Source organism: Daphnia carinata, chromosome 6 (genome assembly GCF_022539665.2).
Source record: "Daphnia carinata strain CSIRO-1 chromosome 6, CSIRO_AGI_Dcar_HiC_V3, whole genome shotgun sequence".
In the NCBI taxonomy this organism is placed as follows: Eukaryota; Metazoa; Arthropoda; class Branchiopoda; order Diplostraca; family Daphniidae; genus Daphnia; species Daphnia carinata.
In genome coordinates, this window is record NC_081336.1 from 1,630,832 (window position 1) to 1,654,215 (window position 23,384).

Consider the following 23,384-nt stretch of genomic DNA (forward strand, 5'->3'; position numbering starts at 1 on the left):
GACTGCAGAGCAATTTCCGTCTGCTAGGAATTGCTGCTTTCGGTAAGATGAATGGTTTCAAGATTAATGCAGACTCAGAAGTCCTTGACGAACGGCATCCCATTATAGTGGAGGAGTAACTCCCTCCTGATTTATTGTAAACAAAATCTCTTGCTGCAAAAATAGCATGCTCAACATAATTGCAAATTTGAAAGTGCTGCAGGGACAGCGGGGGAATGTCGGAGTGAGCAGGCAGCTGCTTGGAGCCCAAACGCCGCACATTTGTCTTGTTCCCAGCCATTGATTATTCCAGTTATAAATCCAGCAGCCAAACTAAAGTGGAAATAAATGGTGTAAACCTCAAGTTAATCTGCCATTTATTTTAGTCGAATACCAATCTCCTGCTCCGGATACGCTGACTATGTGGTCCACTGCAGGCGCTGGATAGTAGGTGGCAGTGATTTCTTCGTTTGGATGGTGCTGCCACGGAGCCACCGGTAATCTATCTGTTTTTGCTCCACGGCGAACAATCTACCAAACGAAGGCAAATGAAAATGAATGGTTTAAAATTCAGGAGTTGTTTCGTAATGGTTCAATTACCATCATTCCTAGTTTTCCTAAAGTAATCATTATGCATTGTGCGGTATCCAGCAACGGTATGCATAATTTGGTAAGAGGGTCTTGAATTTCCTCGATGGTTTGGTTAAGATTCAAATCATTTTTAGAGGACAATCCTGGCTGGACGGTATCGACAATCTTCTTTAATTCGGATAAATTGGGCGACGTATAAGCAATTGCTGATCGACATCCATCGATAGTAAAGGGTTTAGCAGCTTTTTTTACATCAGTCGGCTCGTACCAAACTATAAGGAAAGATTTAAAAAAAGAGTTGAAAGATTCATCTTTGAAAGAAAAGAACATGTAAACTAACTATCGATAGTTAACAATCGACTATCGCGCCACACCTTGCACACTTGTCAAGATCAAGGAGAAGAGGTAGAGAATTTTAAACGGCGTCTGTTTATGTTGCAAATCTTGAAGCTTGTTTGGTTACGCACAGTAAATATCCAAATATAAATATAAAAAAAAGCTTTCGTTTTGTAAACCAATATGGCAGGACTTGATGGACAGAAGGCTCCCAAAACATCAGGTAACAATTGTGCATCACAAATACGACAAGTGGATTTGCGCGTGTAACTGTCAACATGACGTGAATGAAATTATTTCGTTAACAGGTTTACTGATGTTGGGATCTATTCTGTCTTTTATATCACTTATGCTGTTGGTTATGTCATTTGCCAGGTAATCCCAGCCAATTCTCTGTCAAATATTCATATACCAATTTACCCTTTGTGTACAGTCCACACTGGCTTGTGTCGTGGCAAGATACTTACAGCCCATTCAAAAATATGGGTCTATGGGAGTTTTGCTTCAGCAGATTCCGTTACCCAAATTACCAGTTTGATGACCTATTTGACGGTTGCCACTATGTGTTTAGCAAGACATATTTTGTGATCTGGGAATGGCTGCTACCAGGTAAATTTTGAGTCACACTTTCCTTTGGCGGCTACTTCACAACTCTTCCATTTGGTCTGCAAAGGTTGGCTGATGGCAGTGCAGGCTTTTATGACGCTGGCCTTGATATTTTCCTGCTCTGCCCACATTGCCTCAACAATGCTTCTTGTGCGTTGGCCGCTCAACTTCACATTCCGATACCAGTGGCAGATCCTGTCTGCTTGTGCACTCATGAATGGTTTGAAATCCTTTTGCCTCTTCCTGTCTGTGGCTGTCTTTGGCGGACAATGTTGGAGACGCGACTGGATGCTCTACCCAAATTTCAACTACCTCTCTTGGTCGTACGCGTTTGCCGTAATCGCCATGTTCATCGGAATGGCTGCCACAGCAAGTTTCTACTTCGTAAGTTCGCTCTCCATGCAATTCACCACGAAATAATTTTAAACCAAGCAAACTATTCTAAATAGGACGCCAAGAGGACAGTGGAACGCAAAAAAGCCAACAGCAATCTAGTTGTTCAGATGCAATCACACGGCAGCCAGATTTACATCTGAAAATATGTGCCTCACCCTCAAATATTTGGGCTACAACAGTTGCAACTGTGAATCTCTTTATCCATCATTTCGTTCCACAATCTCATCTCCGTCCATTGCTTAAATTTAAATCGTTGAGTGAGCTATAATGTTTCTCTTTTTTTTTTTTTAATGTAAAGTAGTTTTGCCAGAAACTTGTTTGGGGTCTTACCTGGAACTCTGGTAGAGCGGCAGAGGTCAAGGATGTACTCCATGGTCGTTAATTCGATGTTTCCGTCCATAATGAGCAAACGACACTTGGCTATGTCCTCCTCGTACTGCCTCACCTTTTTTTTTTTATTGCAAGTTGACGAAAATAGATTGGATCTTTTAAATAATTCTGTTGTGTGTGCCGTCACTTTCATTCAGGGCAGTGTGTTCCCTACACACAACAACAACAAAAAAAAAAAAAGGGGGAGACAGTTGCTACCCTAGGCTGAAGCATGATGTATTGTTTACCTTGTCAACGGTGAGCTGGTTGTGAATCTTCAAGTCTCCAATACCAAATTGGCAGTCCCCTTTGTTATCAAGAATGACAGTGTAAGACGCTGTGGATGCCGAAGCGAGTCGAAAGATTCCACGACTCTCCTGTATGATTACAAAAAAAACTAGTGTTTGATTACACTACAGGCTACAAAAGAAAAACGATCTTAACAACGAGGACAAGGTAGAATAGAAACAGAAGAGCTATGCTCGGAAATTCAGTAAGCTTCAGCTATACATTCTTGTTCATTATAGTTTATGGATGGATGGCTTGACGGAAATCGATCTGGATGTGGTGGCACAAGTCTACAACATCTGCCAGGTTCGCATCATCGAGCCTCACTCCTCCTCCTCACCCTCCCCTACACATAATAGTTCTCCCTTTTCCTATAAGCCTTCTGATGTGTGTGTGTGTGCTACTAGTTTGTCCCACCCACCCGCCCAATTAGCGGATATCACGAGAACGATAGTTGCACAGACCCCCATAACGAACCCCCCCCATCGCTAGTCCTCTCTCTTCAGGAGCTGCTTCCATTTGCTTTTTTCTGCCCCCTCCCCCCAACCTTACTAGTCTTCGTTGCTAAGTAGCGCGGATGCGAAACACACGCACTTTGGGCCCTATTGCGTAATCTAATAGAGCTCCGTTGCTAAAGTAGCACGATAGGCATAGCATGAAGCCTCTTCTAAACACAAAAAGGGACGGGACACAACAGTGACGGCTTTGACCTAAGGTAGCCCCCCTTTAACTAAACAATTAAAATGTAATTTTCAATTTGAGTTCTAGCCCCAACTGTTCTCTCTATCACTAGCATAAAAATAAAAATAAATTTAACGAGGAATGAAACTGATGTGGATGAAAGTGGGGTTTACCATCAAAGGGTTGTGTCGGATGAGATCGCGTCCGGATTCATCGTCTCCGACGACCGATACGAAAAGCGGCGGCCTTTTGCCTAGTCGACTCAGCCCGTCTGCCAAATTTCTGCCGACGCCGCCATACGAACGACTGATACTTCCGCGGTGGGTACTCGCATCCATCTATGTGTGTTTAGACATGTGTGTTTCCGGCGCGGCATCGTTCCCATGAAAAAGGAGGAAAAAAAAAAAAGAGTGAAAATAAAAATATAAAAACATCCCCCTCACACACATACACACACACACACACACACACACAAAAAGGCCAGAAGACAGCGAAATAAAGTTAACAAAATAAAAAGAGAAAGATCGTTACAAGCTTCTAAGTTTCGGGTCGGGTTAGTCGAGACCGAAACACAGCAGATCTAACAGACACCAAGACGGATGTCTTTTCGTATTGCGCACAACAAGAGAAAATACAGAAAAGCATAAATCAAAAATCTTCAAAAGGGCTGGGGGACCAGCTTATTGTTATAATACACACAACACGCAGACCGTTCTACTACTAGACACACACACACACACATTTAATGATTATTTATTGTGTGTGTGTGTGTGTATTGTGGTCTTTGCTTCACACTTTTTTTTTTCCCCTCCCCAGTGTTTGGGTTTACGTTTTTGCCTTCTTTCTTTTTCTTTCACGGTTGATCTATAACCGACTATAAATACTTTGAGACAGTTTGAGACGTTGTTTAAAGAAAAATAATAAAACCTGCTGGCTACTGTGTGTACTCGTACGCGGCCTGAGCATTTCAACCAAAGCCCATCCTTGCCATTACACGACCCCTACTATTTTTTTTTGTTCTTCGCCTATCCTCCAGGATCGATGAGTCCTTCCTTCAAGACCCCGCAAAAAAAAAAACAAAAAAAAAAAAAAAAAAACAAGTCAAAGGATCTTTTTTGTATATCTTCTCCTTTGATGTAGAATTTCGTTATAACCCCAGAAGAAGAAAACAATTTACAAAACACATGGGAAGGGGTAGGGGAATCAACCGAGTTGTTAGCGCATTCCGGGCCCTATTTATAGTCAAAAAGCCAAGAGGGGTTGTTGTACACGGACAGTGTGTCTAAACAAGTCTCGTTTCAGTTTTCGAGTCATCGTTAAAAACAACTAACTCGCTGAGTTGTAACAGCCCAACCTCTTTCGCATTGGCCTCCCTATGAATAACTTGCGTCAAAAAACAAAAAAAAAAAAACGACCTGCTAACGGTGTAAACACGCGCGGGACATTAAAGGCCAGTTGCATCAGAAGATGCTGGCCACGCACTTGACCCTCTTACTGTGCCGACTGTCATCATTCGATGAGATGCGGAAAAATGTCCCATTATCTTTCCTTCTTTTTCTTTTTTCTTTTTTTCTCGCCTGTTCTATCCGCACCTATCAAAAGTTGTTGGTCGCCCATTCGTCCCTTCAACAGACACAAGAGTGGCGGATATCCGCCGGGATCGATCCAAAAGACAAGTCGACGATGGGGAGGACGCGTCTCGACGCCAAGGACGACAGCACTTTCTCTTTCCGCTTCATTTAGAGCTTCGCAAGAGTAAAAACAAACACACACACACGCGCGAAAAGTAGATGGAACAATAAAAAAAAATCAAAAAAATCAAGGGGGTGGGTTGTGTTTTACAACTATAGAAGACGACCCACGCCAAGGTAATTGATTTCGGGACTGGATGTACATCACGTGCAATTTTCGCAAGGAAAATTCAGTTTGGCTTCATTGGCAAAGAGCGCGCCCCTCCCCCCACCCCGCCCTTTCCATCTTTTGCACGTCTAATTATCGTACGCGCAAAATGTTCTTAGCTTCAGCGCATCCGACACAGTATGATAATGAATATGCATCTGCACACAGACACACACACACACACACACACACATAATGAAGAGCTAAAAAATAAAATAAAATAAATTAGGCGGAGAGACTCTCTGATAGTTAGGAAGCCGTCATTACGAAGATGGAAGGAAGAAAATAAGTCAATAGGATTTAGAAATTCAAATGCCGAGAGCGCGGCCAATCGGATGGCAAACGATCCATTTGGCCACCAACGGCTCACTAGATTGTACATAACCATCGGATATGGATACTAACTGCAAGTATTACGCATCTACCATAGACCCTGAGTGCAGTGGGCGTGTCAGAACGGGGTGCCTCCGGCTGATATTTCCAAGGCCTTCCAGACACAAAAAACAATGGAACGCTTATTGCTTTTTAGAGCTATTTCATCACAGATTGCAATCATGTAGCAAAAGTTGCTTTAATTAAACGCCGAGACATCGTTGGGCGCACGACTCCTGTACAAAGTAAATCTTTAAAAAAGAAAGAGGGAAGAAGATAATTAACGTAAAAAGTTGGTTATCTCTTCATAGTTAGCCGCATCTTTTTGTTATCCAAGAAAAAAGAAAAAAGACTCGAGTCCTTTTTACACGCGCAGCTTTTTTTTTTTTTGTTGATGGTCGTGAAAATGCGAGAATTTGTGTGCAAAAAAAAAAAAAAAAAAAAAAAAAGTAGAACTTGAAAAAAAAAAAAAAACCCAAACAACTTCAAACTACTTCAAACGCCGCTAAGATTTTGCGGGAGCGGGCACGTCCCAATGGAGAGAAAGGAGGAGCCATTTTTGTTATTATTTTTTTTTTTCCTCTTTGTTTTGTTATGCACGTTGCAAATGACATGCAAGCTGACGGGCAATAGAAAGAAGAAAAAAAAAAAAAAAAATGATAATAACAAACGGGTATATACCTCCCCCCCTCCACACACACACACACACACACACACCATCGACAATGCACAAAGCCGAGCTGGAATACATGGCGTTTTTACTAGGCCTGCGCAAACATCAATTTTTCTGTCTGGGATTGTACAACTACGAAACGCACCGAGTTTCTTTCTAAGAAAGTAAAAAGAAGGGGGGGGGGGGGGGGGGAAAAAAAAAAAAAAAGCTGGCCATGTATGTATATACACAACACGGAACGTTAGCAATGGGCCCACTGTTTCCTTGGCAGGAGATCAGCTGAGACCTTAGTAGTGAGGGCTCGTTGTCCTGGGGTACTAACAAAAAAAAAAAAAAAAAAAAAAAAAAAGGGGGGAAGCAATAAGTGAACTCGGTGCCCGTCTCTCTCTCTCTCTCCTCCCACCGAAACGCACAAAGCATTTCTTGTGTTTTTTGTTTTTTTTCCGACACAACAAACGGGCTGATGTAGAGAGAGAAGCTCTCCTTTTGCGCTCATATGGGAGTGTGTGGGGCTTGTTACACTGGCGGGTTGTAAGGTGAACGTATACAAGAGCTGGATATAGCCAACCGTGCGGATTCAGTCTTCAGTCTGAGGCTGGCCACGACGGATCAGACCCTCTCGCTTTCTTCCATCGGGGAAAGAAGAATTTAAACTTTTTTCTCTCTCTCTCTTTTTTTTTTTTTTTTCTCTCTCTTTCTCTCCATCTTTCCCCCTTTTTTATTTATTATTTTTTGAATTGAGTGATTCCGATTTTTTTTTTTTTTTAAAAACAAAAATCTGTTTGTTTTATGTGCGTCTTTGTGTGTGTGCGTGATTGTGTTTGACAACTTGACTGACAAGTGCTTCGTTATCGACATCTTCCTTCAAGTGATTTCGCGTACGTTTTAAAACTCTCCACTCGTTTTACGGTTCACCTGTTTGTTCTTGTCGTTTCGCTCTCATCACGTCCATCTTTTCATCATCAGGTAAAAACAAAACAAGAAAAAATAATTCATTCATTCGCTGTATCGTCTCCCTCTCAACAAAGCGTGTCATCATTAGGCCATTCAATTTGAAACGCAACTGCTTAAACGTCCGTCAGAGAAACGCGTTTCATTACGATTCGTCTTGTTAAAAAAAAAAAAAAAAAAAAAAAAAATGTCTGCTCGCAAAACATCTCGTGATTCGTGCGGGACGCGTGTGGGCATGTCCGAGAGCAAAACCTTTCTTTCTCTTTAGCCACTCTCTCTCTCTCTCTCTCTCTCTCAATCCACGTAAACGAAAAATAAAAATCAAATTCAAAATAAAAAAAAAGCGAGGGATTATGCGGAGTGCTGTGCTACACACACACGCTGATCACGACGGGCAAAAAAAAAAAAAAGAGAGGATGAGTAGGCAAGCGCACACACACACACAAGAAAGGTATTAAGACGAACCGAACTGAGTGTGTAGAGCACGGAGAGAGAGAGAGAGAGAGAGAACTCAGAGGGCAAACAACTCGGGAATGGGAGGAAAAGAGAAGGAGGAGCACTACACACACACACAAGAACTATTGATCAGCCATTGTCTGACGTCACTCGGCAATTATTCACGTATGCTACACATATATTTGTATATATATATATATATATATACTGTGGCGCAGTGTGTGCCGTCAGCGAATAATTAAAAATTGACACACACACACACACACACACAGAGAGAAAACAACAATAACGAAACGTTGTTTCATATTGAATTTGGGACTGGCCCCTATCGGCGTAGGCACCTACACTCTTAATAACAACATAGGCTAATAGGCTTATTGACTGATTGATGGATCGTTTCCCATCAATCCTATCGTCCATGTATAAATAAAAAAAAAAATAAATAAAAAAAAGCCCCTACGTCCTGTGATGCAATCAATTCCCCCCCTCTCTCTCTCCATCTTTTTTTATTTGAACTATTTCAAATACGTTGTGCAAAAAAAAAAAAAAAATGGTTGTCAACATTATTCTTGTTAATGACACTCCGAGTATGCGGGGCGTGTTTTTAAGGCGAATACGTAACGACCATCTTAGGGATTTCTGGAAAAGTCCGCTGCTATTATGCAAATCAATGTGTACAAAATAGTCCATTCGTGATTCAATTAGGTTGATGCGCAGCTGTTGATGCTTTTTCTTCCTACTCTTGCAAAGGCATGTCGAATCTTTCTTTTCTATTCGCACACGCGTTGTCGCAACGACAGCAAAAATAAGAAATAAGAAAGACGAAACTTGTTTTTTCGAAAGAGGCGCTGTTCAAAATGCGTTGCCTCTTCTTATTCATTCTTCTTTTCAGAATAAAATGCGTTGGGGCAGCTGCTCTTTCTCGCTCCGCCATCCAATTATAGAATGGCACTAAGAAAAACGCATTTTTTTTTTTTGTCTTGTCTTGTCTTGTCTTGTGTTGTGCGGCGCTGTCAAATTCCTATATATAGTCAGCTCTATAAGGCCATCGTCTCATCGACGTTTATCCCCACCACCCAAAACGTAGCAGACGAATTTTGAAGTAAATTTCAGTAGTATTCGACCTGCCATTACTCGTTCGCAATGCATATCCCTAATAGAAATAACGATACACAACTACGATCAATTTTTAAAATTAAAACATTTTCCCTCGCAAATCGCTTTGTGTTGTTTTTTCTTTTTTTTTTCTTTTTTTAACGAATAGCGAAATAAAGTGTTTCGCTGACAACACTTGCAAAGAGATATAAATGATTTTGGATACGGGCAGAGCTTGGCGCGCGTTGTTCTTCAAAAAAAAATAAAATAAAATAAAATAAATAAATAAAAAATAAAAACGAGGAAAAGGAGAAGAGAAACGAAGAAGGACGTAGACTCAATCAGCCGAGTGGCTCCTTGACATTATCCTGGAGAGGTCCCTGCCCGCCATCGGTCTAAACAGGGAGCAACGGTACGTAGCGAGGCAACTATATAGGACTAACTGTGTGTGTGTGTGTGTGTGTGTGTGTGTGTGCTACGGCACTCTTTGTTATTTGTTATCTATTGAGACGAGTGGCTTGCTGGTCGATGAAACGCTTTCGGGCCGGCCCCTCCCCGAAAGAGACGAGAAAACAATGCGAAAGGCATTTTCGAATAAAAAAAAAAAAAGAGAAGGCGAGTTGATGAGAGCGCCGGAGAAAAGTGAGACGAGTCAATTGTTGTCTTCGTTTACACGTAGACACGCAAGGAGGCAAAGTGATTCATTATCCTGAGGGCGCTATAAATCTATTCCGACAACGAAAAAAAATATATATATATATATGTATATACAAAAAAAAAAGGAGGACAACTACGTGCGAGTGTCGCAGGGATTGGCCCGGCAAAATTCAAGAAAAAAAAAAAAAAAATGTCGCCCAACAACATTCGACACGGTTTAATGAAACTCGTAGAGGTTGGCGTCCTCAACGAGACTCGGTGCGGAATGTCTTGCTATCGCATATTGCGTCAGTCGAAGAAGGGCCTCAACATCACCACGACGACGAAGAGCACCAACCAAGCCAAAAAAAAAAAAAAAAAAAAAAAAAAAAAGAATAGAAATGTCAGACAGTTCCTTCCTTAAGATTACCGACATGCCCAACGGCTGAAAAGCTAATTAATTAGTGTGTCGCCCCTTTCTTTTGTCGCTCGTGCCTCATCTTTTCCAACATATTTTTTCATTTCTTTTTTTTTTTTCTTTTTCGATTTGCCACCGTTTGACGTCGGGACTCAACGAAATAAAAAAAAATAAAAAGAAAATCATCAAGGATCGTATGTAGTAGCTACTGTGTACAATTGTGTAAGGCCACGCCCATAACTGGCGCACCCTGGAGGTTACTTGGTTGATCGATCAACCGTCTCTGCTGTTCCCATCAGAATAAAAACTTTTCTTTTTTTTTTTTTTTTTTTTTTCTTTTTTGTGTGTGTGTGTGTGGGGGGGGGGGGATTGTAAAATGCAAACATACACGAGAGCAAACTCGAAACTTTTCCTACATGACAACAACACCAACAAAAACAGCTTTCAGATTGGATTCACAAATCGAATTTTGCTTTCGCCCCACACGTCTCTAATTTCTATCAATGGAAATCGAATCTGATTCAATTCAAAAAAAAAAGAAAAAAAAAAGGGAAAACTAGTTAAAAAAAAAAAAAAAAAATCACGACGTGGAATCAAAAGGAACGACGACAAATGGCACAGCGGATATCGGCCGGGACATTTAATACGAGTAAGCTAACTTAAATATTTGGCAGGGAATCCCCCAAAGAATAACCTCACGTCAAATTATCTTATTTTATTTTATTATTATTTTTTTTTTTTTTCGAGTTTCCGGTAAATTGCAAAAGTGTGGGGAGGGCGAAAAAAAACAAAAACAAAAAACAGACTGCGCATTCGGGAAAGTTGGCACGATCTTTTCTTTAGCCAGCACTTGGAATGTTTTCTTCTTTTTTCTTTTTGCGTTGATGGATGAACAAGTCACGCGCAGCACGTAGCATCCACTCCCGACCAATCCCCACAACGATCGACTCTTTTCTCTCATTGATCCATTTGTTGTTTTGTCTTTTATACATATATATATATTTTTTTTTTTTTGTCTCACGTGTCCCTTTCAAAAAAAGAAAAACAACGTCCATTTTCGCGCAGCCAATCGCGTTGAGCCAAAAAGTTTCAAATTTTGCCGCTCTTTTATGTTTCAAACGATGAGCAAACCAGGTGGTGAGCCATCGATCAATTCCCCGTGAGTTCATCAGTCTTAATCTCCATTCGTTCAATCAAGGCAATCAAAAACATGGGACAGGACTCTCCTCCAATTTTTCTTCTGCCAGCCAAATGAATTAAAAGAGTTTGAAGCTTTCTAAATAGGGGAATAGGGGCGTGTATCATCGTTTCGTCAGGCCTTCCTCTTTTCCTTTTTCCAATTAACAAAAGAACAGCTTCTACAAATCAAACGCATTATCGCATTCGACGGGGTGTGACGTTGGGTCCAAACAAAAGGGCAGCTTTATTATTATTATTTCGAGGCCACCATTGCTTTTGATGGGTTTCTTTTTTCTTTTTTTTTTGTTTGATTAAAGCTCGCCATTCAAATTATGGATCGTTCAAAAGAAGAAATAAAGAGAGTTTTTCGCTGAATGGCCGAATTTTGAATTGCCTTTTGTGCGTTTGAAAAAACCGGGCCCAATTCTCCCAACCGAAAAATGAATGAGAATCTTTTTTATATTTTTGATTAAAAGTGGCTGCGTGTCGTGAAAAATCATATCTGCAAATTACCATGAAAATCGGTTTTTGTCTGTACGAATAGAATGGGATCAATCTCTCTTCTTCTTTTGGGGGGGGGGGGGGGGATGAGGGGGTAATATAACATTCTCGTGTTCCACATTCTTCATCGACGCTGATATCACAGCCATTTCTCCCTGTCGCCTCCCCCCCCCCACTCCTTCCCTTCCTTGTTGTTCAGAATAATCAAACGAAAGAGCAGCAAGCCTTTTAAAATCTTGACATTTTTCTCGTCCGGACTGGAAAAACTAATAATATGGATATTGTTGTTGATTCCCCCCCCCCTTCTCACCAAAATCCTTGTAGCACTTCATTTTTATTCGAAAGAAACCCCTCCCCCCCCCAAAAAAAAAAAATGTATGTTGTACACCGTTTACGTGTCACGGAACGTGTTTTTTTTTTTTTTTTTTTTGAAACGGGAGGGATTTTGAAATGATTTTTTAGCCTGCGGCATCAACCTCTAACGTGCGTTCCGCTTTTCGCTAATAAGCTGGCTTCCCATATTCTCAGCTCGTCAGAATGACGCCATCACACTTGATGAAAAATATCGATTTTTATCAAATGTCACGCGTTATAGGAAAAAGGAAAAAATGCAAAGTTTCTCTCGCCATCTTGCACCTTGGCGTTTGAGGATTCATTAAAATCGTTTCTAACTCGACGCATCCATGTAAAAACTACTTTTTTTTTTCAGAGTTCCCCCCCCCCCTGTTCTCCCGAAATTTATTGCCGTCCATATTTTATCTTTTTTTTTTTCCTCTTAAAAAGGAAAAGAACTGATTAACATTGAGAGCTCCGCCCACTTTTGGTCGTGTTTCTTCCGTTTCTGAGACTTGCAGTAATTAATACGACGTTCTTCGCTTCGCTAAAACAACTCAAGACGTCAAATAGGAAAGAAAAACATTCAAAGTTAAAACTGAATGAGTTGCGGATCCTCGGAAAAAAAAAAAAAAAGGCAGATGACGTTCCAGCGGGGTTAATTTACAACAGTGGCGAAATAATGGGATCGATAAGATAGGACTGCCAACGGGCACACGAGAATCATCAGCTTTGATTTAAAGACCAAAGGCGAAGAAGGAGAGCCAAACTTGCTGGCGGGGTCCATTTCTCCGATATCAAAATCGATAATAGAAAAAAAAAAAAAGGGGGGGGGGGGGAATGAAAATGACATAAGTTATTTTTATTTTATTGATGTAATGGCCCAATCATCCGTCTTCCTATTGGGCTAAAGCTCCTTTTTTTTTTTTTTTTTTTTTTTTTAAATTTTCGGTTGTGGCTGTAGTGGAATCAGAGCGTGATAACTCGTTCATTTCTCATGCAGTTGCACTGGCCTTCATCCCCCTGGGCACACACACAGAGCAATGCTTTACCGCCTTCTCATTCCAAGCGGAGAGCGAAAACTATTCCTCCGCTAGTTTAATGAGTAGGAAAGGAAAGAAGGCAGATAACACGAGAAGAAGAAGAAAAAAAATAAAAGCGTGATTGACGTCACTGAAGGCCTCACTTGTCCAGTAAAGCTAATCCTCCCCACCGGAACTTTTCTTCGATGTTTGGCCGTGGCAAACACGCAGCGCAGCGTGACACGAAAAAAAAAAATGTATGGAAGAAGCAAAGAAAATCAAAATAAAGGGGAACTGGTGCGTTCCATCGATTGAAGAAAACAGGGTCCGACGGTCTTTTTTGACATTCACAATTGAGTCAATGAAACTTAAAATTTAAAAGAAAAAAGGGGTTTATCTTTTCAAGTTTCAAACTGTCCGGGCTACGGTTCGTTAAAGCCGGACAACCTTCGCGAGAAAAGAAACAAGAAGTTGAAGACGGAGAACTTCGAAGACGATTCTATCGATCGCTATTCATTCACACGGATTAGTTTCGAAATAGAAATTTTTTTTTTATAAAAAGACCACGCCCATGACACGGGGCGTTGGTGTGCCGATTGGATTCATTTTGACGACCATGTAGGCTGGAACTAGTATATTAAACGCGACAGTATTTCCTTTTTTTTTTTTTTTTAGTACCCGACTCGCTAGCAATAATGGAGCCACATCCTCTCTCTCTCTCTCTTGTTCCAGTTCATTTACTAAAAACAAGGGGAAAAAAAAACATTTTCGCATATCTCTTGCTATCTCACTCCCCTCCCCCCCCAACTTGTTTATTACTAAACACTATAACACGGAAGATGTTCGTTGTTAAACTGTAATCAACATCATCATTTCGAGTGTGTGTGTCGGCTACTTAAAAGCGCGTGAAAGAGTTTTTTGGATAAGCAATAGGCAAAACAAGGAGAACGTGTTTTGGAACACATTTTTTTTTTTTTTTTTTCATGTCAAGAGCGTTCGGGATCTTCCTTTTAAAAAAAGGGTGAAGGTAAATCCGCTAATAAAGTTCCATGAAACGATTCGAAATGAAATTCGAAGTCTTCAAAAAAAAAGGCTCGCTACGTGACAATATAAACAAATCAATCAAAGTCAGGGCAATTTGTCACGAAACCAATACCGAATCGAAATCAAAGATGGCGTCCAATGACGTCACAACAAACGATATCAAAATGAAGAGAAAAAAAACAAGAAAAAAACATTGCCAACATCTGTCAAACGTGACGCATCAATTGAATTTCGCTTTGCAGTCATGGCAAATAAAAACAAAACAACAACAAAAAAAAAAAATTCAATTTGTTTTCACGTTTACATCTCGCATTGCATCAGCTGTTAGTCGACAGCAATAAACGAAAAAAACAAAACAAAAAAAAACAAAAGCTTTCCGTCCCATTAAGTAGTCATCAACCAACCGCAGACACGCGATACACACAAAAACACACCCGAGTCGGGGCGGTATTGTAGATCCATCACGGCGCGTCCAGTCACCGGCTGACTGTGGAACACACACACACACACACACACACACAAAAACAAAGAAAAACAAGAGGCCTGGACAGCGAGAAAAGTCTGCAAGCCGACAGATAAAAAAAAAAAAAAAAAAAAAGACATTTCTCGCATATTCTTTCCGTTCGTTTGCCTTTCGAGGCTTCGTCCTATTGATTCGCCAGTTCGAAAAACGCGATATAAAAAAATGAACATAAGTTTCAAACGTCGATTACAACATAAGCGCACGGTTAGTTAAAACTAGACGTCCAAGCACAAGGCGAAGCCATAAGAGGGAAGACACGAAAATTGTTTGACGTAGGGACGCCAATGAGGGACGCAAAGTGGATCGATAAAAGCGGCTGAGTGGCTGCACTTTCTACAGTTACAGGACGTGACTGTGAGACCCTCTTCCAAAAATAAAAAGCCCAGCTTTTTTTTTGTTTTTCATTATGAAAAAAAAAACAAACAAAAAAAAAAATGGAGACGGACGGGGAGGGGGTGTGAAACGAGAAACTTTGTCCAGGGGAAATGTCCAGGCTTCCTCCTCCCCTTTAAGCAGGTGGATGCATTACACAACTGACACACGAGCAAAACTTTGAGTTGAGTGTAATAACATTAAAAATAGCTTTTTGCCGTTCCTGGGTACAGAGATGACAGACAGATGACAAGAGCCGGCCATGCACACGGCCATTAGCCAGGACGAAAATGAAAGTTGGTAAGAACAAAAAAAAAAAAAAAAAAGAAAAGAAAACAAACGACAGTTGACACTCAACCGCCATGACGTCATTTAATGGCTCGTGTGACCTCCATTTTGTTTGTTTTTTCCACATACATAAGAATGCCGTATTCTTTTGCTACGGTTACGACCAAATATTACAAGTTAGTGTAGTCAAGAAAAGCGTCTATCAATGAGCTCATTTTCTCCAGTTTGACGTTGCAGCTATAAAAGTGCCCAGCAAAAATGAGCCCCTCCCTACCGTTTTGTGTGGTCGTAAGAACAAGGTTTTCTCTTAACTCGTACGTGACCAAGGGTACAGCTAAACCCTCGTGTTTTTTCCCCAGTTCATCAAAACAAAACAAAGAAATGCCCCCCCCCCCCTGTCTTTTTTCATACACGTAAACTTATAAGATGATGATTATTCGTTTTTTTTTGTGTGTGTGTGTGTGTGTGTGTGTCTTTATGTGCTGGACAAAAAATATAAAAAAAATAAGCCGGACGATTGAAGGGAAAGAAATGGCTCATCCTAACACAACGTCGGCTTGTTCTATCGACGTGGGGCCGGACCGATGCCGCCCTCAACATCATCGCGGACTGAGTGATCCTTGCGGCTGCTCCGCCATTGCCGCCATTTTCAACTGATATCCACAAACACACATTTTTCCTTCCGCCAAAACAAAACAAACAAAACATTTAATCATTAAAAAAAACAAACAGCCGCATTCGATTGAAACAACAGGTAAAAATAGTTCCATTTCTTAAACGTCTTTTAAAACAAATGGCAGAAAGGGTGGCGCTGTAGGACGGCGTTGAAATAGATGGCAAAGTTATCGATCGGTTAACGCTGTCAGCGAAACTGGACACAATCAAATGAGGAACGATTCGCCAATTGAATTGCGGGTTATTCGAGTACGTTGGAGGATTCCATCTAGAAAGTATATCGACCCCGTGCGGAATTTGTTCCTTTTTTTTTTTTTTTTGCGAGACGATAGGCGCGAAACAAAACACACGAAACGAAGCTTCCATTCTATATATATTTTTTTTTGTGCAGAATAAATGTTGGAAAAAAAATGAGGGAAAAATAGAAACATGTGGAAACTGCGAATGTCGGGTCACGTCAGCTGTCGGGACTATCTCGAGAGGACGAAAAAAAAAAAGAGGGGGGAGAGACGAGGAAGGAAAAAAAAAAAAAAAGAAGCGGGAAATGACGCAATATTGAAGGAAATGTCGTGAAAAAGGGAGGAAGAGGAGGATGTGTCAGCCGGGTTGACTGATGATGCCGACAAATGAAAATAAATAAATAAAAAAAAGTCACGACATTCCGGGACTTGAACGTTTGATGTCGATCAAACACGCAGATTCTGAACGACACAAAAAGTCCCGCCGACAATTTTTGACAGCCACCCCATTAAAAACGCAACTCTTTTTCCTCTTGACACACAACGATATTCCTCCACTCCGCCTCCCATTATCAAAAGAACAATTTTTCAAATGTCGATTTTTCGCAGTTTTTAAAAATTAAAGAAAAAAAAAATGTTCTTTCTTGTTTTTCTTTTCAAAAAACAGGCGCGAAATTAAAAAAAAAACAAAAAAAAAAAAAAAAAAAAAAAAAAAAAAAAAAAAAAAAAAAAAAAAAAAAAAAAAAAAAAAAACAAAAAAAAAAAAAAAAAAAAAAAAAAAAAAAAAAAAATCGTGGCCCCACCGCCGTTCCGGTGGTGCCGGCGCAGCTGCTAGCCGTTGCTGGGCGGGGGGAGGGGGAGCCCTGGAGACGGAACCATTCCATCCATCATCAATGGTGTCGGCCCAGGTGCGGCTAGCCTTGCAGGCCATGCGCTACTACCGGCTGTGGATCTACGCGTCCAATCTGGTGCTGATGGCCGGCGTGGTCATCTTCGCCTCGGTGGCGGCCGCTTTGCTCTCCGACCCGAGGAGGCAGCTCCTGCCGCCATCGGCAGTCAGTCCTCACCAGCCGAGCGTCGTCTACGCCTACGCCGCCCTCGTCCTCCAAGGCGCCGTTCTGCCCGTCGTCGGATGCCTCGGAGCCCTGAGGCTCAGTGAAAAGCTCCTCAATTCCTACTGGATCCTCCTGCTCGTCCTCCTGGCCGGCGACATGCTCGTCGGCATCGTCTGGGTCTTTCGTTTCCAAAGACTCGTCGCCGGCCTCGTGCCCGACCTCAAGAGCCGTCTCAGTCTCGACTACGGCAACGACGCCGATTTCGACGCCGCCTGGGACCTTTTACAGCGCTCGGCCCGTTGTTGTGGCGTCGAATCGCCGGCCGATTTCAACAACTCGCACTGGCTGGCCAACCTGGCCGACCGGCCAGCCTGGCAACCGGCCGGACTGTCTAGCAATCGCGTCCAAGTTGCGTCCACACCGCACGGCCGTCCGCTGAGGCCGTCTCTGATCGGAGACCAGCGCGTCAGCCGTTTGCCGCTGCCCGACTCGTGCTGCAAGTCGGCCAGCTTCAACAGTGACCAGTTGAGGAAGAACGGGTTCATGTCCATGGCCAGCGAAGTGCCGCCGGGCCGCAAGGAAGTCTACGGGACGGGCAAACACCGCCAGCAGTTGAGAGACTACAACGAACGCTACCACGAGCGAATGATGAGAGAACAACTCCACTTGCAACAACAACAACAGCAACAACAACAACTGGCGGGAAATATGAGTTTGAATCATCGGTCCGTCACCGCCATTCCGCATCAGGGATCCGTGCGCATCCAGCGACGGGCGACAACGCCAACAGCGGCGCCTACGATCGCAATGAGTCCGTCCGTCGGCCACAAAAAGGACGGCCAGCAGCATCGAAACCAACAACAGCACGCCAAGCAGCAGAGGCATCGGCTTGTGCCCAGCGAAGAGAAAGAGGCGGACGACGAGGAGGACGAAGACGACGAGGACGGAACGGACGGGGATGGAGGGCCGTCGGTCGAGTGCGGCGGGGTGTGGCCCAGCGTGGGCGACGTGAGCGACGTGCACGAATCGGGGTGCGGCGAGTACGTCTCGTCGTGGCTGCACATGACGGGCGACACTCTGTTCGTGCTGGGCTATTGTGTGCTGGCCTTCGTCAAGCTCTGCTTCCTGGCCATCTTGCGCTACGAGCTGCGCGAAATGGTGGCCAAAATCAAGATCCTGCAGAGCGAACAGGCGCTGATGAACTCGTCGGCGGCCGGCGGCGTCGCCGGCGCGGCCGGACCCGCCAACAACATGCCCTTCACCCACTGCGAAATGAGCGGAATCAGGGCCGTCATGGCCAGGGGAACTGGCGCTCCCGTTCCTCCCCCGGCGCTGGTGGCCACCGAAGTGGCCACTGATTTGCACGACAACTTCATCAACAACACGTCGGCCGGACAAGCAAACAGAGAGTCGACTCACTTGCCCAACGGAGAAGTGCCTTCCGGCGGTGGGACGACAACAACAACATCCACGACTGGCCTGTGCGCCCTGAGGATACCCCGTCCGCGCCGCCAGTCCAGTTTCTCATCGGCAGAGTACCACCTCATCAATCCGTTTGTCCAACAACAACAACCGCAGCAGCAACTACAACAACAAGGCGAAGAGGACGAGGACGAAGAAGAGGGCGACAATGAGACAGACAATGACCTCTTCAGTCCGCCCGACACGCCTATTCATCACTTGCAGCAGCAGCAGCAACAACAGCAGCAACAACATCGAACGCTGCATCAATTGCCGCAAAACAACGACAACGGCGCCGATTCAGACTCGGGCAGCCACTGCGCCCTATTGCCGTCCAGCTGCAACAGTACCGGGCTGCCTCAGCGTCGTCTCATCCACAAAGAATGGGATCCTTCCGATCAGACGACAACAATAGCGCAAACAACAATTCAACAGCAGTCCGGCTGTACCAGCAACTGGGTACAGCCACTGCAGCAACAGCTACAACACGAAAACGGCTGGCCGGGCCGGCCCAACGGCAACAACAATGAATATCACGAACTGAGAGAAATCAAGCAGACTCAGATTTGAAAAGAATAAAAGACTCTTTAAAAAAAAAAAATCCTTTTTCTTCCATGATCTTTTTGTCAAACGTCGTCGTCACGGGCGACGTTAAAAAGAAAAAAAAAAAAAAAAAGATTCGCCCGGGGACGGGCACGAAAGTCAACAACAAGAGGAAACAACCCGATAATCTGATCACGGAGTTTCGAAAAGAAAAAATGGCAGCCATTCTTTGTGTGTGTGTGTGCCCAGTGAAAGAAAAGTGGGGGAGCAAAAAATCTTGAATTCAATTCGCCTGAAAGATTTTCCTGCCGGTAACAGATTTTTTTTTTTTTTTGGTAGTAAAAAAAAAGAGCATAAAAAAAAAAGAAGAAGCGATTGGCGTTGCCAATATTGACTTTCTCTCCTATTTTCTCCAGACACAAGTGATCCGAAACCACATCCACAAATCTCTTCTCTTTCCCTATTCTCCTTACTCTATCAGCATTTCAATACGGCAAAGATCCTCGTCTATATAATACTATCAGCGAGTGAGAGTGTGTGTGTGTGTGGGTGTGTACACAACAGTTCTTTTTCGATTTTGTTCCTTATTTAATTTGTCAATTATCTGTCGTCAATCGATATTTATTTTATATATACACATCGCATTGATGTGTGTGTGTGTGTATATATAATATATTCAAATATCGGATGATGAGCAAGAGATTGTGTGATGGTTCCTTTTATGTCTATTCATTTCTTTTTCGAAGCGTCCAAAATGATTGACAGTGAATTTTCTTTGAAAAAAAAAAAATAGTCTTCATTATTACGTCATTCATTTTGGACACGTTTGTTATGGAATTTTTTTTTGTGCTCTTCTTTAAAAAAAAAAAAATAAAAAATAACCTGAGGGGCGTGACTAAGTTCAGCTGGAAAACAACTTCCAGGGAGGGAAAAATGTTTGTAAAAACAATTTTAAAAAAATTGATTTAAAAAAAAAAAATGTGTGATTAAAATTATTGTGTGACGATTGCCATCAACTCCTATACATATTGTACTGATCGTTATTGCATATGAATGTACGGTTATTTGAATAATCCGCTTTTTGTCTTTTCTCGAGCTACGACTCGTTCAATTTCGCAGCGACACATGTCTCATCGTTCGCCAACGATTTAAATAAGATCAAAATCTGATCCCACCTTACGCATTCGATAGAAAAGAAATAATCGAAAAGGGGCACTCACATGAATAGAGTCCTCCTTGACGGCGGCCACCAGATCGACGATGGAGCCTCCAATAACGACCTATCCATCAAAAAAAAAAAGACCAATTTTAAGCTTTCCACATTTTTCGATTTCAAACGTCAAAGTTCAATAGAAAAAGAAGATTTTTTTTTTTTCCCTTTTCTCTCTCTCTCTCTCTCAATGCAATAAAAATAATAGGGAGAGTTCTTGAGATCTCTTTCAGGGGGGGGGGGGGCCTTTTCAAAAACTGAGAGTGGCCCGTATATCAAAAGAAAGTCAGAGTTGTATGCGTCGAGCGCATCAGATCGACTTAGGCAGGAGAAAATATAATTGAGCTCGTGGGATGCCACGGAGAAAGGGGAGGAGGAAAAGGGTCTGCTGGGGGCGCATCAAAATTGGATTGTGTCTACGCTGCTCGCAAAAGAACAAAAGCTTGTAGGAACACAGAGAAACAGAAGACGGCTACTACAACTCTGACTTTGTTCCAAGGATTTTCCCTTCACAATTCAGTTTTCTCTTTCATTTCGTTTTCATGGCGTTCACATGAAAACAACAAGAAAGAAGAGTCAAATACATTTTGTGAGGAATTATTTACCGTAGGGCAATGATCTCCTGATTTTAGCGGCGGTGGCGTCGAGCAACTCTTCCCGGTCGATATCCTTATTTTTTCCGATTGAGCATTTAGCAAATAACAAAGAATAAAATAATGAAATTCAATCAAAATTGACAACAAAAAAAATGTTGAACAACTCACGATGATTCTCGTAAATGTGCAAGATCCACAGCAATAGCCGCTCCAATGGCAGCGTTATGCTCAATTAGCGCCATATCTGAAATTGCACCCGACAAAAGTGCCAACGTCGACACGATCAATCGTTTGGAAAGACGAGAATTATCGATTTCTTTTTCAACAAACTTACTGGCTGTCAAAGAGGCGCCGGATGTTAACCGATTGACTTGCGACAGGACAAAAGGCGTCACGTCCCTTCCTCGGATATTTTGCTGATCAGCCAAGGTCAGGGCGGCTCGAATGGCTCGTTCGATCGTTTCGCCGTCAGCCTGGCTGGATTCGGGGATCGGCACGGCGATAAGCATACCACTACCAGTGTCGAAAGCCAAGCTCTGGTGGATCAAGCGAGCAGCATCAGTCGTCGTTTCCAACCGATAAGGAGCCTGGAATCCGCTGGATGGTGTAAAGAACGCTGGGAAGTCGTTCTTTGATCCTAATGTCGCCACGCAAACCCCTTGTGTTTCTAAATATTCCAGCGTTTTGCCAATATCCAAAATCGATTTGACCTGGTAATTAAATAGAAATGCATCAGTTAGCTCAATCGATCCTTCTTAAAAAGTTGCCAGATAATTAATGCCCAACGCTTGATTACCCCACTGGACACGACGGCGACGGGAGTTCTGCCAAGTTCTGTCAGATCGGCACTAATATCGAAACTTTCTTCAGCACCGCGATGAACTCCACCTATGCCTCCTAACAAATAACATTGTCATCACAATCGTGCTAGTTAAAAAAGTCAGATGTTACACTATAGGGACAGCGATGGATCTATAATTTAGGACGGGCGAGTAGCCACTCATCAATGATGGGAGAGAAAAATACTATTGGACACCGAAGTTGCCTCTATCGCGTGACGTTTTCATGGTAACCATATACATATAGGGCTACTTTCGATGCTGCCTTGGAAACGAGTAATGAAGCCAAGTCATCACTGCAAAAAAAGAAGGGGGACAAAAACCAATCAATTCTTTTTTTTCCATAGCTATGTTATTAGGCCTACTCTCTAACGTTATTGCATTGTTTAGTTGATCTATGCGATCTTTCAGCAAGGGCGGTCGGTCTCTTTATATGAGTGAGCGGTGAAAGCAAGGCTTTCCTTAAAAAGGGAAGGAAATAACTTTTGCAGGTACGTATTTGAATAATGGAAAGAGTGGGATGATGTTTTAAGTATAGAAGAATAATTGGTATGTGGTACCTGTCACAAATATTGGAAGGCCAACCTTAGCTGCTACAAGCATGGTTCCAGACACTGTAGTACCTCCATTAATTTTCTGCAAAGAGGATCAAGATACGAATAGACAATCGGATGCATTTGAATTTTGCAAAGTTTCATTTTACCTTGCTGAGGACGTAGGGCAAGTCTCTTCGGGAAGTTTTGAGGCAAGGCTCTCTCATGGTTGCCAACAACTCAAGTTGATCTGCAGTTAATCCCACATGAACACGGCCTTTGATTATTCCAATTGTGGCAGGAATAGCTCCCTGATTTGGATTGAAAACAAGAATTCATCTCACATTAATGAGGCAATTTTAGACTACTGGGGTTGGTCATTCATTATGCATGGTAGTGTGGCTTCTCGACTTCAAAGATTATTGGAAAGAAATATAGCATAGACACTGTTTAATCAAGAGCTGACTTCGATATAAATATACCTTAGCCTTGATGGCCTTTTCAACCTTGAGGGCAGTTTCAAGGTTAGCAGGATAAGGCATGCCATGTGTGATGATTGTCGATTCCAAAGCCACGACAGGCTCATTATTTTTGATGGCTTGAGTAACTACATCCGAAATTTCAATCATCGAACCATTCATTCGATGAAAGGCTCGACTGTCGAGCCCAATGACTTGTCTTTTTCCTATTCCCCATCGTGCCAATCGACGAAAACAAGAAGCTCTAGCAATATTCATCATTATAATCATCAGCATACAGCCCGAAAAAAAGGAGGGAAAAAAAATTGGCGGTCAGGACGTGATCTGCGTGTCGTTTAAGCCGCCAAAACCAGTTGAATGAGAATCAGCTGTTTCAGCTGAAAGGCATGCTGCGGATGAAATGAGCTTATGATGAAGCCTTTTCTTCTTTTGCCCGGATTCCTACAACATGCACAATTTGACAATTCGTGTAGAATTTGATCCACATTTTCGTTCTAAAAACATCGATCGTGAAACTTAAAAGACAAAGCAGATTGAAGAGCATATTCTCTGTAGAAAGAGGGAAGAACATTGTCATGAAGAACCTCAAAGGAGGACGGCCACATTATCAAGGGCAAAGAACATCAGTAAACTGCTAATGAATAATGAGCAAAGAGAAACTGGGTAATCAACTAGATATATCTCCCCACTTTTCTCTTCAAGAACGAGATAAGAGATCACGACGATGTTATCAGATTAAGAGTCAT

General features: G+C 42.4%; 3 protein-coding genes across 3 annotated transcripts; 2 read left to right on the plus strand and 1 right to left on the minus strand.

The window, feature by feature from the left end:
• Positions 1-97: 97 nt before the first annotated feature.
• LOC130690530 (uncharacterized) lies at positions 98-23,014 on the minus strand. Its single transcript, XM_057513536.2, has 14 exons — positions 22,642-23,014; positions 22,330-22,470; positions 22,187-22,262; positions 21,584-21,684; positions 21,122-21,497; positions 20,956-21,031; positions 20,797-20,860; positions 20,202-20,261; positions 3,420-3,584; positions 2,526-2,654; positions 2,239-2,353; positions 580-842; positions 374-510; positions 98-312 (listed from the first exon to the last, which is right to left on the minus strand). Exons 1-14 carry the CDS (start codon positions 22,912-22,914, stop codon positions 171-173), a joined length of 2,118 nt encoding a protein of 705 aa, XP_057369519.1. The 5' UTR covers positions 22,915-23,014; the 3' UTR covers positions 98-170.
• Positions 932-2,404, plus strand: LOC130690588 (uncharacterized). The gene is made up of 5 exons (XM_057513615.2): positions 932-1,129; positions 1,215-1,281; positions 1,340-1,515; positions 1,580-1,896; positions 1,962-2,404. Exons 1-5 carry the CDS (start codon positions 1,090-1,092, stop codon positions 2,046-2,048), a joined length of 687 nt encoding a protein of 228 aa, XP_057369598.1. The 5' UTR covers positions 932-1,089; the 3' UTR covers positions 2,049-2,404.
• Positions 16,723-20,048, plus strand: LOC130690529 (uncharacterized). The gene has a single exon (XM_057513535.2). The coding sequence runs from the start codon at positions 16,816-16,818 to the stop codon at positions 19,006-19,008; it is 2,193 nt and encodes a 730-aa protein (XP_057369518.1). The 5' UTR covers positions 16,723-16,815; the 3' UTR covers positions 19,009-20,048.
• Positions 23,015-23,384: the final 370 nt, after the last annotated feature.

Bases quoted from the DNA above. Each gene is read 5' to 3' on its own strand.
- LOC130690588 (XM_057513615.2), top strand. From the start codon at position 1,090: ATGGCAGGACTTGATGGACAGAAGGCTCCCAAAACATCAG. The intron at 1,130-1,214 runs GTAACAATTGTG...TTTCGTTAACAG, and splicing joins GAAGGCTCCCAAAACATCAG to GTTTACTGATGTTGGGATCT. The intron at 1,516-1,579 runs GTAAATTTTGAG...TGGTCTGCAAAG, and splicing joins CTGGGAATGGCTGCTACCAG to GTTGGCTGATGGCAGTGCAG.
- LOC130690529 (XM_057513535.2), top strand. From the start codon at position 16,816: ATGGTGTCGGCCCAGGTGCGGCTAGCCTTGCAGGCCATGCGCTACTAC.
- LOC130690530 (XM_057513536.2), bottom strand. From the start codon at position 22,914: ATGCTGATGATTATAATGATGAATATTGCTAGAGCTTCTTGTTTTCGT. The intron at 2,354-2,525 runs GTAAACAATACA...AAAAAAAAAAAG, and splicing joins ACCAGCTCACCGTTGACAAG to GTGAGGCAGTACGAGGAGGA. The intron at 313-373 runs GTATTCGACTAA...TTTCCACTTTAG, and splicing joins GTATCCGGAGCAGGAGATTG to TTTGGCTGCTGGATTTATAA.